At 40.1% G+C, this 17,505-nt stretch overlaps 1 protein-coding gene across 1 annotated transcript in view; it reads right to left on the reverse strand.

Moving 5' to 3' along the window:
- Window positions 1-1,047: 1,047 nt before the first annotated feature.
- LOC146004434 (glycine receptor subunit alpha-2-like) overlaps window positions 1,048-17,505 on the reverse strand; it is a 90,771-nt gene continuing 74,313 nt past the window's right edge. Inside the window, exons 8-10 of the mRNA XM_083143290.1 lie at window positions 7,689-7,903; window positions 5,789-5,971; window positions 1,048-1,501 (exon numbers count right to left, since the gene is read on the reverse strand). Coding sequence (XP_082999416.1) covers window positions 1,310-1,501; window positions 5,789-5,971; window positions 7,689-7,903 — 590 coding nt within the window. The 3' untranslated portion in view covers window positions 1,048-1,309. The remainder of the gene's footprint in view (window positions 1,502-5,788; window positions 5,972-7,688; window positions 7,904-17,505) is intronic.

The following is a 17,505-nucleotide window of genomic DNA, read 5'->3' on the forward strand; positions in this document are numbered from 1 at the left end:
TAAATTTATTTATTGTTAAGTACACACTTGAGATGTTTCATACAGCTACAGTGAAATATAGGGTTGCAAGGATTTCTACAGTGTTTAATTATACAGTTGTATCTGATATGTGCGTTACAATTTACAGGTACAATGCTGTAATCTGAAAATAGTCAGGACGCAACCACGGGGGAGGCAGGGGGCATTGCACCCCAACGTTGGAAGGAAATCAATTTTAAGGGGCAAACATTGACGGCCAAGGGCACCTTCAGGGGGACACAAAGCGAATATTGCCCCATCGATTTCAAATTTTATGCAAATAAAAATACATTTTGTAAAATTTCCTTGTTCACTTCGCTCGCAATGCCTACTTTTCTTATTCTTATAAAGTTGTGAGCCGTAGCTAGGGGGCGTCGAACGATGTAAATGAAAAAAGTTGTAAAAGAGATAATGCCATGGCGTCCCATGAAATTATTTGCGGCCTATTAAATCAATATTGTTTTAAGTTTGCAAAAATTGGATCTGAAAATGTTCTTGATCGCTTCGCTCGCTATGTTATTCTTTTCTATAATGCATTGTAAATTACTATAGAGAGAAATAAGACCAAATGTGTACTTCAGACTGTTGCCAAACAGTTTTGTTTTAAATGTATGAACAATCGTTTTGAGGAAATGGAGCACACACATGTGAAAGACAATTTATGTCATTTTTGCTGTTGGTTTGTTACGAGGTGGATGAATTGATTATGTAATGTATTTAAGTAATATATATGTATTAAAGAAACATTGAATACGTGCACAATTTTGTGTTAGCATGTAGCATATGTATTTTCTTATTTTCCGTCGCTCCATGTTGCATATGTGTAAAACATATGTTCTACATGAAAGTTACACATGTCATATGTACAAAAGAAATTCGTCATTTTGTCTTTCAAAAATACAGTTTGTGGCTGTTTTCCATTATTAGCTAATGTGAAATTCAACGTTTTGAAAAAATACTAGAAAAAATGCCAACAATGAAAATAACAATAATAATAGTTGTAATGCCATTATTATTATTATTATTATTATTATTATTATTGGCAAGTTTATCCTCTTGGTACTCCCGGTATTTGCCCCCCGCAGACAAAAATTCGTGGTTGCGCCTCTGCAAATAGTTACATATTGTGAGTCCATTTTCAAGGTTAGTACATTACAATAGAACACATTTGTATTGCACTGATTGAAAGTAATGAAACGATACCTTATGTTAACGCAGCAGCATCCACGAAAGATGACATGCTGTTATGTTGTATAATGTTTGAAAATGTTCAACCGATTAATGTTAATTTTTAAGGGGACAAAGCCAAGTAGTACACCCAGTAGAAAGTGTTGAAAACAATGTACATAACCGGAAACGCGACTCGACAAACTTGGTCGATCTTCTTTGCTCTCTTCTTATCGTCCACTTCTGCCTGGTTCACGACGTCCGAATCGGCAGGGGGAGCGTCTGGTTGGGTCACCTCTGTGAAGGGCTCCTTGGACTGAAAGGGAAACATCCGGTAAAGAGTATACATGAAACACACACGTTTATTTATATTTAGTATTTGAAGTTAATAAGTTCATTTGTTATCAAGCAACGAGGCCTTGCACGCTTTTTCTTTTTCCAGTCAACTTGTGAATGCGGATTCATTTCTTGCTCTCTGATTGGCTTTTGGAAAGTTACGGTGCTCTGATTGTGAGAATATCTTATTTGCGCTGTACGTTGGGTTAGGTTAGATTAGATTAGAAAGCAGCAAATTTGCACTGAAAATCGGAAATAAGATATTCTCACAATCAGAGCACTGTAACTTTCCAACAGCCAATCAGAGAGCAAGAAATGAACCCGCATTCACAAGTTGACTGCAAAAAAAAAAAAAAAAAAAATCGCAGGCCTTGCGGTCTAAAGCTACGGGCTACGGGACGCGCACAGGTTTGAGTTTCCTGGGTGAAGCGTAACAACTTGCCTCCTGAGATTTCGGCCTGTGTATGGAACCAATGGCCACCCACCATCGTGGGGGATAGTTACGATTTGAAGAAAGTGACGAGAGAAGTGAAACGCTAAAAAACCAAAGAACTTCCCCGGTGAAATACGTCCAATAATTTATCCTGAAAGTGACTTGGTGGAAATCTTAGTTTCCTTTCTCTCGAGACAAACATTCATTGTGCATAACGAAATTTTAACGATACTTTTAACTACTACTATTATTATATCATTGTTGTACTTCATATTATTATTTAATACAAATCTGGGAATATATTCTAGTGTTCAAAGTGTCTCGCCTAAAGACACCGCCATGAAATGATGCGGGTGGCAGAAGTTGGCGCTGTTGCCACGTCGGAGCACAATCCCGTGTGTTTGGAGGTTTAAGGGAATGAAAGATCTCGTTGTAGAGTTAGTCCCTGTAATGCACCTGATACAAACAGTGATGTGCCGTACACTATAAGTTTACTTCTGCATGCATTGTCTACACGTAATCTACGCGTAGATTACATTAGGTTGTAGTTTACATAGACTACGTAGACAATCTAAAGTGTATCAAAATTAATTATCAAGGCTTTCATGAAAGGAAAGTGACATTTTCAAATATATTGGTTCCTAACGAAATGAAAAGAATCCAATTTACAACAAAATTTGTCTTCTCTTCTATCATCAACTGTGGAAGAAGATAAATAGTATGCAAAAAAACAACAGATGGCAGTCGTGAGGCAAAATTAGTCTTTCTCCCATAAAACACTAGAATATTTCCTATGTTAGGTATTATTCCTAGGTGAGAAATTGTTCGAATTTGGAAGGGAGGGTATGAAAGGTTCTCCTTACACATCAGCAACTGATACGGAGTATAATCTTGTTTTATTTCTACGCGCTCTTTGCTAAGTTATCACCTTTCGCCATGTTTACAAAGATTACGTCATCTACGTGTATAAAATAGTCTACGTGTAGAATGTAGACTATCGTTGTTTACGCGTAAACGCACATCACTGGATACAAACTGACATTTGCTCGAAAGGTCAGGGATGACGCAAAAGTTCCCCGGAGAGAGGTCGGTCTGACGCTCGAACTAGGCAACGCAGCCCGGTTGACGTTGCCACACAGTGTACGGGAACCAGCGACTTTTGTTCCGCTGTCGCTTTGGTTTTCCCACACGTGGCACCAGCGCAATTCTGCCCAGCCGCCTATTTTCATGGGCGTGCGTTTAGTATTACGCAATAAAACTTTTCGTGCAGGCCTCATCTCCAGGAAGGTATCAATTCGAGGCAAGCCTCGACACCTACCGACGTGTTGGGTGAGATGAGTCAAAGCAAGGACTTTATGAAACTTTTACTGCTCTTCCCAAAATAGGCAGTAGATAGGCTAGAGAAATCATGTGAACTAACCGTAACCGCGTTTCATTTTACTAGAATAGGGCCTCGCCTAGTATTGCTGTCCTCCCAAGCATGAGATAGGTCAACAAATATACTTTTCATATTATATCGGCCTCACGTCAATTCTGCGAACCGAAAGTGTTTATATTTAGTTAAAATTAATAATCTTACACATTTGTATGGATATAGTGCTGAAATAGGGAGCCTCAGATTATTGCCGATTTTTTGGCATTGTGGATCATTGTGTGAAGAAGCGCTCTCGTTAAGACAGGTGGGAATGAGATGGAAGTGAGGCTTCTTCAGTCACGTTCGTGCAGTGTGAAACCGCTCGTTATCAGATTCTAACAATTAGTGAGAAATACAGGGTGTCTAAAAAGGACGGGACATTTTGAAACGGAAGCATAGAGAAGAGAATAAATAGTTGCAAGAGATTTGATCATAGAAATGAATAGTGTAGAGGATGCCATTACAAAATTAGATACCGCTGAAGAGATGGGTAGGGTTTACGACTTGATGATGTCAGTTGTAGTCGAAAGGAAAGCGAGGAAATCGCCCAGGTTCGTGTGGACATGTTATGTAGAGCTAAAAAAAAAGTCCCTCGAAGACTGCAGGAAGGGTTGTCATCTATTGGACGTCATCATCAAGTCATAAAACCTGATACGCCTTGCTTATTTTTACCATGTATATGTTGTATTTGTAATTTTCGTTGTAATGTGTGTGATTTATTTGTTTGTGTTAATATTGTTGTGAGTGTTATCAACTTTATACGTTCTGGTTTTATGTTTTATTATAAGTGATACCGGAAACGGAAGTCATTTCCGGTTTCTAGACATTTCTGAAACTATTAAGTCTGGAGCAGATGTATCTGTTGTTGATTGAATTGCCATGAGAACAGTACGTGAAAAGACAATGTAAGTTGAGTTGCGTGAGATGATGTGAATTTTGTGAATAACATTGTTATTATTGCAATGTAATCGCGTTAGTGAATATAATGGCATTATATTGCAATGATTTTATTAAACGTTGTACAATGGCAAGAACCTATAGTGTAAATCACCAACCCTGAGACCTTCTGTAAACAAACCGTCTCACCGATTCGATGTATCACTGAACGCGGAGACCTTCCCGCACGCATAGAAGTCGCCATGTTGAAAGTGGCACTACTTCCTTGCTGTTCACATGATTATTTTTAGAAAATAACCAATGTTATAAAATATCATTATGTACACAAATCTCTAAGCTCATTGAAAGTTACAATGCAAATGTTCACACTTATCTTGCCTTGACATGTCACCAAGTTATTTTACGAAGTGCACTATATTTGGCGGAACAAAAATCGTTATTAGGATGCTTGTCAAAGTTTCTAACCGCAATAAATTTACGAACTTTCTTTGTCTTGTTTTCATCATCATCATCATCAATTTACAATTTACATAAAATCTACAAAAAAATATCAAACACATTCCTATCTATATCAAACCTTAGAAATATACATTACCATGTTATATAATTTTGTTTGAAAAAAATGCAAGTAAAATATATTCAATTCGCATGCAAGAATGAAGCCAAATTTATGGGAAATGATTACTGGTGCAAAGAGTTAACCATAAAGATGGAGCAATAAGTAAAGAAAGAAGAGCATTGGGTTTAAAGTGAGACGTCACTTGCGGCAGCGTATCCCATACTACAAATTGGCCGTTGTTTTACCTTACGTAATGAATCCTGTAACAACGCTGGATTTTCGTGTGGATTATTTTACTTCTATGAGTTTGCAATGCTTTCTGCATGCACGTGGTTTTGTTTACAGAAGGTCTCAGGGTTGGTGATTTGAACTTTAGTTATTTTTTCTAACTACGCGTCCTAAGATTGCTCAGTGTAACTATAACGTTAGGGGAGTCTCATAACTCTGCCGCACACGGGGATTGGGCAGCTACCGTAACGTGGGAATCCAGTGGCGCGCACCCAAAGGCACTTCACAAACCTACGCATCTCTTCAGCGGCATCTCATTAAGTAATGGCATCCTCTGCAACATTCATTTCCATGTTAAAGCTCTTGGAACTATTTATTCTCTTCCCTATACCTCTGTTTCCAAATGTCCCGTCTTTATTAGATACCCTTTCTATGTACGCTTTAATTTGATACAGGGACTTGCTGACTTCGATCGCATTTCCTCAGTAAGTGAAGGACCATGTTTTTGACATTTTTGGGGGAGGAAACAAGAGTTTACAGGATTCCTGTTGGGAAACCTGATGGTAATAGACTTGCAGGAAGGCCAAGACGGAGATGAAGGGATAACGTTGAGATGGTAAGGATGGAAAAGATTGGATTGATCTTGGCCAGGATAGGGACAGATGGAATGCTCGTGTTGAAACCTTCGGGTTTAAGAAGGCTAGAGAGTTAGTTGTGAAAACGATTTGAGACTGACCTCGCTGAGGCTGACGACGTAGCACGTGGCCTGCCCCTTCTCCTTGACTTTCCCGAAGGCCTCGTGCAGACAGACCACCGACCGCCGCCACAGGTAGTTGACGAGCGTGAACTCCAGAAGGGCGCAGAAGACGAAGGTGGTGCAGGCGCCCATCCACACGTCCATGGCCTTCACGTACGATACCTCAACAGACAAGAGAAGCCATCAGTAAGAGATGCATAGTTTTTCTTCTTCTTTGTAGCTAATCAGTGGTGATTTATTCATCATGGAGTTTTGGACTATTAACCACTGTTAATTAACAGTGGTTAATAGTCCAAAACTCCATGATAGTTTTTCTTGCATGTAGAGATAGCGGCAATAAAAATGGGACAGCTAGATACTCAAATACTCTCTTCCCTGCAGGGTGTTTCACAAATCTACGGCATGGTAGATGCTGCCATTGAAAATTTGCTATTAAAATCCACTTATCACCGTAGATTTGGTAACACACACACAATGCATTGCAGGGGGAAAAAATGTTTCAGGATCTAGGCGTCTCATTTTTTATTGCCAGTCACTCTACATATTGCTTGCATTGTAGAATTATATATCTTGTAGTTTACAACTGTCACAAGCATAAAAACACAATTTGTGTTGTAATGTTTCAGGAAAACACATGCTCCCTTCATCATGTATTTGTTCTTGTTTGATAAAGTTATAGTTATAACAATGTAGTAAATTTTAAAATATAAAAAGAAGCAGTTATGCAATGGATATTGTCAATTATGTTAGTGTGGAGTTATATTTTTTACAAGTGGGGTAAGCCACCACCTTTGAAATTTAATCCTACAGAAGAGAAAGAGGATGATTTTCAATTATCTGATGATATTTGGGATCCATGATTAAAATTTCAGTACATGTTCAATTAAAATAATTGTGGACCGTCCATTGTATCATTCTTCTTGAATGTGTTGATTGCTTTCATCAGGCAGCCGTTTCATCTTCCCAACTATTTGTCATTCCTGTTGAGAAAATGCGACAGTCCTTTATTTAACACATGTTTTTACTTTGTATTTTTACAAAGATCTGGTCTCTTTTTAGTACATTCTTACTTTTTACTATATTGTGTTTGTCTTGTGCAAGTCTCTTTATAACCTTGCACTTTTATTTTTTTTCCAAGGAGCTTTTTACACACCTTGGATTAAACAATTAAGTAATAATCTTAGATAAGGGAATATTTCCCCGTATACATTGAAGGGGGCAAAATGGCCATATGTGCCGACGCAGCCAATAATTTTAATTCAATCAATCAGTCAATATTTGTAAAAGACAGATTGCTTATTTCACAGTTATGTTTCAACAATGTAATATTACTCACAAGATTCATGAATAACTGCTTATTTTTATATTCGTTAAATTTAATACATTGTTATAACAGTTTAAGTTAATTAAATTAATCACTTTGTAAATTTCGTTGTCAGGTTTACACCTACCAGCTAGTCTACTTGTGCTTGTAATTCTAGAGCTCTCGTCACGAAAACAGTCCAGTCAAGGTCACACCGCTCGCCTACAGTGTTGCCAATCAACCATTTCAACCGACGAAATCAACCGTATACACACAACGCGCAATGTGTCGACTGAGCAGCTTAGAAGTTCAGTGGCAACCCTGGAGGGCCAGGGGTGTGGAGGAGGCAACGGGAAGCTCTGACCTTGAGGGGACTGTTTTCGTGGCGAGAGCTATAGTTTGCCAGTTCAACAGTTGGCACGTTAAAATACAAACAATGAACAAACTCAACATTCTAACTAAATAACACGACTATAACGAAATTTCCAGTGCAGTACAGCCTTTGTGACAAATTTTGGGAGGGTGTTGAGAATGTTTGTGTGTAGGGGGAAGTGCTTGTGGTATAAATGGCTGTACCTGGGGTAGCCCCGCCTGTATCCCGCTAGCCTTGGAGGAGATGGTGAGCAGGGTGGTGACTCCGAGGGTGACTCTGGCAGGGATGGCCTCCACGTCTAGCCAGAAGGACACCCACGAGATGACCACGACCAGGATGGAGGGCAGGTAGCTCTGGACCAAATGGTAGCCTATGGCTCGCCTCAGATGGAACTCAGCCACGAGGCAGCTGTATTCCCCTGGAAACAGAGAAGAAAACATTTAGCTATAAATTAACTTCATATAAGCTCAAATAAATTAGATTTTCATGGCCTCTATTCCCAGGAGGAGTCCATTGAAGTGTAATCTAAGCATCAAGTGAACTTATCCACGAACAGGGATAGAAAATATAGGACGCCTCGTCGCTATGGCGCCCGAATTTTGAAATTCTGTTCAAAATATATGTACAGTGGCGGCGATTAGGGGAGGCGAGTGGGGGCAGTTACCCCCCACTTTTCGCAACATTTTCCCCCGCACTATGCTAAATCTTATCTACAAAGGGAAATGTACTGTCTTTGCCCCCCCCCCCCCGGTTTTTGGACCCAAACGCCGCCACTGTATATATATTTTAATATTTCCAGTTTGTTTATGGAAATTTACATCACCTTTTATTGAAATAACGAGTACAGTATCCGACTTCTTACCGATTTCTTCAATTTTTTTCTGCTTTCTGTATCTTGTGTATCATCAAATAAGAATAAAGACATGTCATTATAATTTTTTTTCACTGTTAACCGAATTTTAAAATCTGCGGCTATATGATCGAGTTGCCATATATTAGAACGTACTGTATAAGTTATACATTCTGTTACTAGTACGCCCTTCTTTAGTAAAGCGACCCATTTGCAAGAATTTATTACTTATAATTTAATCAAATCTTCTATTAATTAATAAATTAATATATAAAGATCATATTTCAAAATGTGTAGCTTTATGTTAGTTGGATTCTTAGCTCGTATATGGCTGAAGATACCCATTTTGATAGGGGGACCATAATATTTGTGCTCTGTCCCCCTCCTTAAAAATCAATTAGGCCTAATTATATTATTATTCAGTGAAGTATGGATCACACGAATGATAACATCATACAAATGAATGAAATAAAAAGGTAATAATTATAATAATCTCGTCATGGCTTACATAGTGTTTCTGTTCTCTTCCGATTAACCTTTGATGTTAGTCCTACACTCGAGTATTTATCAGAACAACAATTCTTCTTGAGAATGTACTGAAACTACATGTATGCTTATTCACTGCTCTGCAAATAACGGAACACACAAAACAATACAACCCGCGACTCGAGCTAACGGTGAGGTACCGTCTGCTGGAACGTTCTCGACGACAATGAAACATATTGATTGTTATGGAAGTGTTGGAAACATAGTTCAGCTGTTTTACCATGACGCTAGTTTAAAAATTGCATCAGTAATGTTTCAGAATAATATGTCTCAAATTTAGACTCGATCTTCAAGCTATAACTTGACAAGTTTAAAAACACGACGCTGCCAATAGCTGTTGCGCATCTCGCACAACATTTCCCAACTCCATTCTTCGCAGCGACGTTGGTTCGCAGTGTTGCAACCTGGAGGGAGCGGAATTGTCTGAGGATTTTCAACGAAATTTATTTTCGCTTTTTCCTGGGCTGTTTTCTACCTATCTCTTCGTGTACAGAAATTCAGCTCACCTTTCGCCAACAACTCTTTTCCTTCTTTTAAAACTTGGCCTCCTCGATGGCGCAGTGGTAGCTTCGTCGCCTTGTAATCAAGGGGTCCCGGGTTCGATTCCCGGTGAAGGCACATAGTGGTTCGGATCCCACTTTAAACTGTAGGTCCAGTCCCGATTACCCTTACTGTGCATAAAGTGGACTTAAAACAACAAATCAATCCAATCCAATTCTTTTAAAACTTGAGAAACCATCCATTTAGATACACCCGTGGCGGCGCTTGTGGACTCGACAACATTATACTTAAGTTTATGTAACTCCTTCTGATTTCGCAAATATGTTGCAACATTGTAAACACAACGGCATGATTTGATTTTTGCATTTCAAAAATATGCAGCCAAGATTAAAGAGCAAGAACATTTCAGTGCTTTAAAAAAGAACATAGACAAGCGTGTTATCAGATTGCCTTCTCGTAGTGATTGTTGTACGATAAACAAAAGAACCCCACTCCAGTCGGCTTTTTTTAAAAAAAACCAAGCCACTGCTCGATGTCGCATTCAGAAAATGAATTCATTCGCCCAGTACTTTCTCTTCGTTAAAAACCTTAACGCGCGTGCATAATAGTACGTAGAAGAGTGGTGAGGAGGATGACGTAATAGGAAGTGCTCCGCAGCGTCTGCGCATATCGGGACTTAACTTGTCAGGCTATAACTCCTAGACTTTTATAAAACTGGACAAATGGTGAGTTTTTAACATCAACGGGGCGACCAGGACACACCTCTGAAACGGGACTGTTCTGGTCAAAACGGAACGTATGGTCATCGTGCATGTTGAGTGTCTAAAAATTGCATTGTAGTGAAAACCTTTATGCTCATGTATGCTGTTGTTTAAAATCCGGTGTTGTAACTATATTCAATAAAAAAGATACAAGCAGTTGAAAACAGGGTAATCCTTTGTTTCAATATATTAACTGATCCTCCGTGTCCGTGTGCTGTAGCCACTTCGGCTCCAGGTTCGAGTCTTGTAGTAGACATGCATGTTCTTCTAGCAGAGCTCCTTCATCCCATCATCATCCATCCTTATCGTCACGATTTGCCTAAAGGAGCAGAATAGAACATAAACGAAGATAAATACAAACACTAAAAGTTTCTCGTGTAACCAGACTTTTTCAATCTGCGTACCGCAACACTGCTGTTTCACTATTCGTTGCTAGCTTCACACACTCATTTTACCAGTTGGGTAAACATTCAGCAAACAGCAGCCTGCATACCGAGTTCCTATGTTTATTTTCCAGGGAGCTGCAGATGTGCAAAAACGTTCCTGTAAGCGGCCATGAAAATGTTATTATATCCTTATGTAAATATTAGTAGATTGTTGTTAATTGAGCCGCAGGACAAGCTGCAATTCATGGTTTCATAAAAGCATATACGTGGTGCAAGTAGCAAGGTTGTTTGTTTAATTTTGGTTACGTTGTAATGGTAATTTCTGTTCTGTTCGATTGCTGCATTTTAACGGAATAGTAATTCTAGAATTAGTAGCTGATGACCGAGTTAAGGGCGGTCAGTGTTTACAATTAATTTGCATATATTCATAATTAATTTCCATATATTTATAATTAATTTGCATATATATAGAACTAATTTACATGTATTTAGTAAAGCTAATTAATAAAATAATATTCATATATTCATAAAACGTATTGATTGAGTTAGTGTCCACTTTATGCACAGTAAGGCTAATGAGGACTAAATCTACAGTTTAAAGTGGATCCAAAACACTACCGAACCCGGGACCTCTCGATTGTTTATTGATTGATTCATTTAGTTTATTTTACTTCGCGTTTTGTGCCTCTTGGATAATTTGCGAAGATGGGGGTGAGTGATGAAATGATAAAATTGATGAATGGACATTCACAAACAACCATGCCCGAGCGGGATTCGAACCCGGAAACTTTAGCGTTGCAGCGCGTTGTGATAACCACTCGGCCACAGGGTCCGGCCCGATTGTTTATTGATTTGCTTTATTTTACTTCGCTTTTTGTGCCACTTTTGGCTAATTTGCGAAGATGGGGATGAGTGATGATGTGATGAAATTGATGAATGGACACTCACAAACGTTCATGCCCATGCCGGGATTCGATCCCAGGACCCCTGGCGTCGTAGTGCGATGTGCTAACCACTCCGCCACGGAGGGTGGGCGGCGACCCCTTGATTACAAGGCGAAGACGCTACAACTGCGCCGTCGGAGATGCTCATAAAACTTATAAATATGCATATAGATATATGCAAATTAATTCTAAACACTAAACACCGACCGTCATCAACTACTAGTGTGTTTCTTGCCCTTTTGGTATGAAGCGTTTCGATTTTGATGGGTTCTTTATTACGTTTGAAAGGTGCACCATATGAAGCAAATAAGTTGTTCTTACTCTGTCGAGCTGCACCTTAATGCACCAACTGATGCTTATTCGTTGCAGCGATCTCAACAATTGTACTCGTAAACACCTTTCTAATTTTTAAAATTTACATATTAATAAGTACCTTTTGAAATTAGATATCAATAAATTAATTATGCCATAATTGTGTGTGTTCATTTTTACTGTGAAATGTCATATTGGAAACACAGTGCTTTATGCGCATTGCAACAAGACAAGCATTTGTTTTTTATTATATTCGTTGAGTCAGACACTTAACTGCTCGGACGTTTGTACAAAATCAGCTCCGGTGTGCATGGCTATCCTAACATATTTAGTTATTTGTAGTTCTCGTGTTAGTAATGAAACAACAAAAACACAAAACAAGAATAATAAAGCATAATAGTTCGATTATGACTAGGCCTGTTGATAAAGATAACATTAGGTTTAAATTAGTTCACAACAACTAGATTTTTCAGTTTCCTCTGGGCAATATCATTAAATAAATTTAGTAAGTGCTGATTTTAATCGATATGTACTATTTCCGACACCGAAAAATTCCAATTAATCAGAATATCTCCAGTATAAAATGAGAAATGCTTAGAAGAATACAATAAAGTTCAAGAGAACCTTTCGCGGCCAGATATACAGGAGATCGACAAAAATATGGAAACACCTGCGAAAAGATGGAATGCTGTAGCTAATAATGTGCAGGACCGCCTTTAGCTTCCAAAACGGCCTGCAGTCTCCGAGGAATGGACAAATACAAGTCCTGGATGGTGGATAATGGGATCTTGCATGCAAAAGATGGTCACAACCCTTCTCAGTGTCCGTCTGTCTCTTTCACGCCGTGTACATTTTCGTCCACGCAGGTGTTTGTCTGATGATGTCTTTCCGGACACATTATTCTGTCATCATGATCTTGGATGGAGTCCCTCTCGATACGCCAAATAATATGGCTACTTATTTAACAGAGGCCCCTGCAAAGCGGTCACCAACAATTTGCTCTCTTTGAAACTCTGTCAGCTCGGACATGATTCAGTATCAACTGCACTGCACGCCATCTACAGCGCAACTGTCGACTCCTGCTGGTCCGATAGAGTCCTATGGGTCTCACTTATCGCACAACACTTTAGCAACCTTGTGTACTGACGTCATGGGAGAAGGCTTTTTAACTTTAGGATACATGCCTACACTGTTAGGCTAGGCTAGCTAGGTTTAGTTCTCTTAGCCTAAATAATAATGTTTAATTGTATTTATGCTAATGGAACCTAACCTAACCTCGTAGGCATTGCTCGTCTGACGTCAGAACCCAAGGTTGCAGACATGAAGTGCGAACGGGCAGACCCGGGTCCTATCTCACGGCGCAAAACAATCGAATGTCGCACCGCGTCCGATTACAAGTGGGAAAATTGCGTCGATTTCACCCGTTCCGATGTCGTGGTGTTTCCATATTTTTGTCAATCCCCTGTAGTTGATGGGTTGGGAAACACTGAGTGAATGCGCATTATAGGCTAAGGCACACGGACTGTAGAAGGCATACTACATTACAATATTACATTCCATACGTGTGTGTGTGTGTGTGTGTGTGTATATATATATATATATATATATATATATATATATATATATATATATGCTACACTCTGTCCCAGAAGTCACTGGAGCAAGCGAACGAAACCAAGTCTTCTACGCAAGTGGTGACTCGAGAAAGGGAAAATGGGTGCATGGAGGGGAAAACGCGGTTTCACCTACCAGCCGTTTACAGCAACACGCGGTGCGTTGCTCCCCTTGGCGTTGCTCCACAGACGTACACTTTGTCTCGTGAATCTGTTGAACAATGCAAACGTCGGGTAGCTGCAACCCCGTTTTCCCCTCCATGCACTCACTTCACGCGTTCATTGGTCGACCCCCTCTTGAGTCTCTACTTGCGCAGACGAATTTTTTCGTTCGCTTGCTCCAGACTCATCGTGCATTGGCTCTATCCGAAAGGTTAAAAAAGCAGGCTTTAAGTACGGTCTTGGCAAGTGACGTCACCTAATGCAGTTCGAAGGCGCCAATTAAAGAGTCATAGGAAGTAGCACGCATCGTTGCGGAATTGAATACTTGACTCGTATGCTCATTATTCATTTGTTTGAAATCACGTAGGTAGAAAACCAGAAAGTTGTTGGTTGAAGTTCTTGTAATGTATGGAAATGTAAATGGTACTGATTGCTGCTACAACCTTTTCAAGCATTCCCATTAGGTGGTACCTTTTTGTGGGTAGTAAATAATCTGTGGTGGTTAGGTTAGGCAAGTTGGGTTTGGTTCTCTTAGAAGAAGACGAAAATAGTTGTAGCAGCAATACCGACCAATATAAATATAAGAACGTTTGAATATGCTGAAATTAACGAAATTGCTAAAATATGCAAACGACGAACACACAGGACGAAAATAGGTACGTGGAGATTAAGGCCAGTATATATCCAAGTACTCTTATATGCCGATGATATCATACTGATATCAGATACACCTGAGAGACTTCACCAAGCAGTGGAAGAATGGTATGAAGAACTTAAAAGGAAAGGCATGAAGATTAATATAGAAAAGAGTAAGATCATGGTGGTGACTAAAGAGGACAAGGAAAATGAAGCCCTGAATGTAATATGCGAAGGGAAACAACTAGAGAAAGTAGAAACATATGAATACTTAGGAACCATCATAAGTAGCAGTGGGAAAATTGATCAAGAGATAATGAATAGGACAAAGAAGGCAGCATCAGCATATTATCAAATGAGTAGTACTTTAGTGGAAAAAAGAGATATCAGTACAAAAACAAAAATGCAACTCTACAACTCAATTGTAGTTCCCATCTTGGGCTATGGCACGGAGAGCTTAGCACTCCAAGATAAACATCTAAGTAAATATCAAGCAATAGAGATGAAATATCTCAGAAGAACAGTGGGGAAAACTCGAAGAGACAGAATAAGAAATGATAGAAAAGAGAAGAGGTAAAACAAAGGACGAAGACAATGACTGAAGTAGTAGAGGAACGCCAGCTTAAGTGGTATGGACATGGAAATAGAATGAATGAAGATAGGAAAGCCAAGCAAGTGATGGAGATGAGGGTTGAGGGTAGAGTAGGAAGAGGCAGGCCAAGAAATACATGGGAAGATTGTAACGACCCTGCGTGATCGCCATTCACTTATTATCAGACCTTGCGTGGTCCTTATATTCTTTTTAATTTTGGATGAAAGAGTTAAGCGGAATGTCTCTGCGAGGCGTACGCTTTTAGTTTAAATGTATTCTGTAAACGTTAACGGATCCACCTCTACGTTTATTAGATTCACTTATTACTAGACCCTGCGTGGTCGCTGTATTCTGTAAACTTTAACGTATCCACCTCTACGTTTATTAGCTTCACTTATTACTAGACCCTGCGTGGTCGCTGTATTCTGTAAACGTTAACGGATCCACCGCTACGTTTATTAGCTTCACTTATTACTAGACCCTGCGTGGTCGCTGTATTCTGTAAACGTTAACGTATCCACCTCTACGTTTATTAGCTTCACTTATTACTAGACCCTGCGTGGTCTCTGTATTCTGTAAACGTTAACGGATCCACCGCTACGTTTATTAGCTTCACTTATTACTAGACCCTGCGTGGTCGCTGTATTCTGTAAACTTTAACGTATCCACCTCTACGTTTATTAGCTTCACTTATTACTAGACCCTGCGTGGTCGCTGTATTCTGTAAACTTTAACGTATCCACCTCTACGTTTATTAGCTTCACTTATTACTAGACCCTGCGTGGTCGCTGTATTCTGTAAACTTTAACGGATCCACCTCTACGTTTATTAGCTTCACTTATTACTATTACACCTTTCTTTACACCCAGCAAGCCCTGAGATAATTCTGAGTCCTTGTTCTACGACTGATAAGTAGTTAGCACCTATGGGTAGACTTTTGCCAAACACCTAATTGCAGAGTTTAGTGTGTTGAACGCCGCCAGTGCCTGTACTCCTGTGCTGTGTTGTTGTGGTCGTGGGTGAACGTTGCAAGATAGAATAGAAAAGATAGGATTAAAATATGGAAAAACTAAAAACGAAATTAGAAGAATGAGTCGAGACCGGACGGAGTGGATGAGAAGGACAGAACGAGGTACCCGACGCTTAACGGCATAAGGGAATGGAAGATGCAACGTCCTCCCACGCAGTGCTCAGCACCACGGCGCAGGAGTACTGGTACTGGCGGCGTTCAACACGCTAAACATTGCAGTTGGGTAGTCGGCAAAAGTTTACCCATATGTGCTAACTGATTCAGTCGTAGTACAAAGACTCAGATATATCTCAGGGCTTGCTGGGTGTAAAGAAAGACTAAACCAGGTTTATATATAGATGTAACAGTTTATTATAATCCTATCACAAGGATGTCCGTTAGCACACTTACACACGTATCTTTACCTTTACCCTTACCACTCACGTGCATTTACCTGTACCACCTTTAGACTCGAAGAGATAAGGGGGGAGCAGGGAACATCCAATTCATTCCTCGCAGTGAGGCGCCAATGGGGAGTATTGGGACCTAATTTTATTTAGGGCCTGGTCGCCGCAGTCGTCACGGGTTCCCCTGAAAGAGAGAGTATGTTGTCTGGAAACCCAACGCCACACTACCCTGGCGGGGTGCCGCAGGTTGATAGGGGAAGGTAACCTCTCGCAGCAAGCGGAGCGGGTCCTCTCACTCTAAAGTGGAGTTGTTCTCTCTCGCCAATAAGCGGAGTGGGGTATCTCTCACTCGAAAGTGGAGTGGGTTCTCTTGCCAAAGGCAGAGTTCAACCTCTCTCGCTGGGAAGCGGAGTGCGGTTTCTCTCGCCCGCAGGCGGAGGACAACTTCTCTTGGGTGCTTGGCCTCTCGCAAGAGCGGAGTGCAACTTCCTTCCTTCCTTCCTTAGGATACTTGGACTCTCGCAAGAGCGGAGTTATCCTTCTTCCAGGTCCGTTGGTAAGAGAGATCTTAACGGGAGCCGACCTGAAAGCCAACTGAATTCCGGGCCTCGCTGCGCTGGCTTTATACTCGCGGTGGCGCATCGGTGGTGAAAATTTTAACTACAAGTACGCGTTGCTAACTCATTTTTCTACATATTGCAACCTTCGTACTGAGAAACATCCAAGAAGTAACATTAAGAAAACACTAGTGGGAAAATCACTAGTTACACGTGTCAATATAAACTAAAACTGTGTGCCTTCAGACAATACAATTGATATTGAGCTTCGCAGGACTCTTCAACGAATTGAACAGTATAAATGACAATAAATGATAACATTTACCAAATACAATGACCACGCAGGGTCTAATAATGAGCGAAGTTAATAAACGTAGAGGTGGACCCGTTAACATTTACAGAATACAGCGACCACGCAGGGTCAAATAATAATAAGCGAAACTAATAACCGTAGAGGTGGATCCGTTAACACATTTAAACATTTAGCAGGCATTCTTCATCCATACCTTCTTAAAAGAATATAATATTGCGACCTCGCAGCTTCGTTAAATGTGGCGACCACGCAGGGTCGTTACAAAGAGAAGAAGAAGAATATGCTGTGTGATTTCTGCGGGGAAAACAACGTGTCCTCAGTTTCATTTACTGATCGTAGTTGGCGCTGCAGTCGACGTGCAGTTCGAAAGACTTTCACTTCCAGTCCACGGCTTCAAGACGGAACTGCGAGCCCATTCTCTAAGGGTGTTC

Source organism: Lepisma saccharinum, chromosome 21 (assembly GCF_977018435.1).
Source record: "Lepisma saccharinum chromosome 21, izLepSacc3.1, whole genome shotgun sequence".
In the NCBI taxonomy this organism is placed as follows: domain Eukaryota; kingdom Metazoa; phylum Arthropoda; class Insecta; order Zygentoma; family Lepismatidae; genus Lepisma; species Lepisma saccharinum.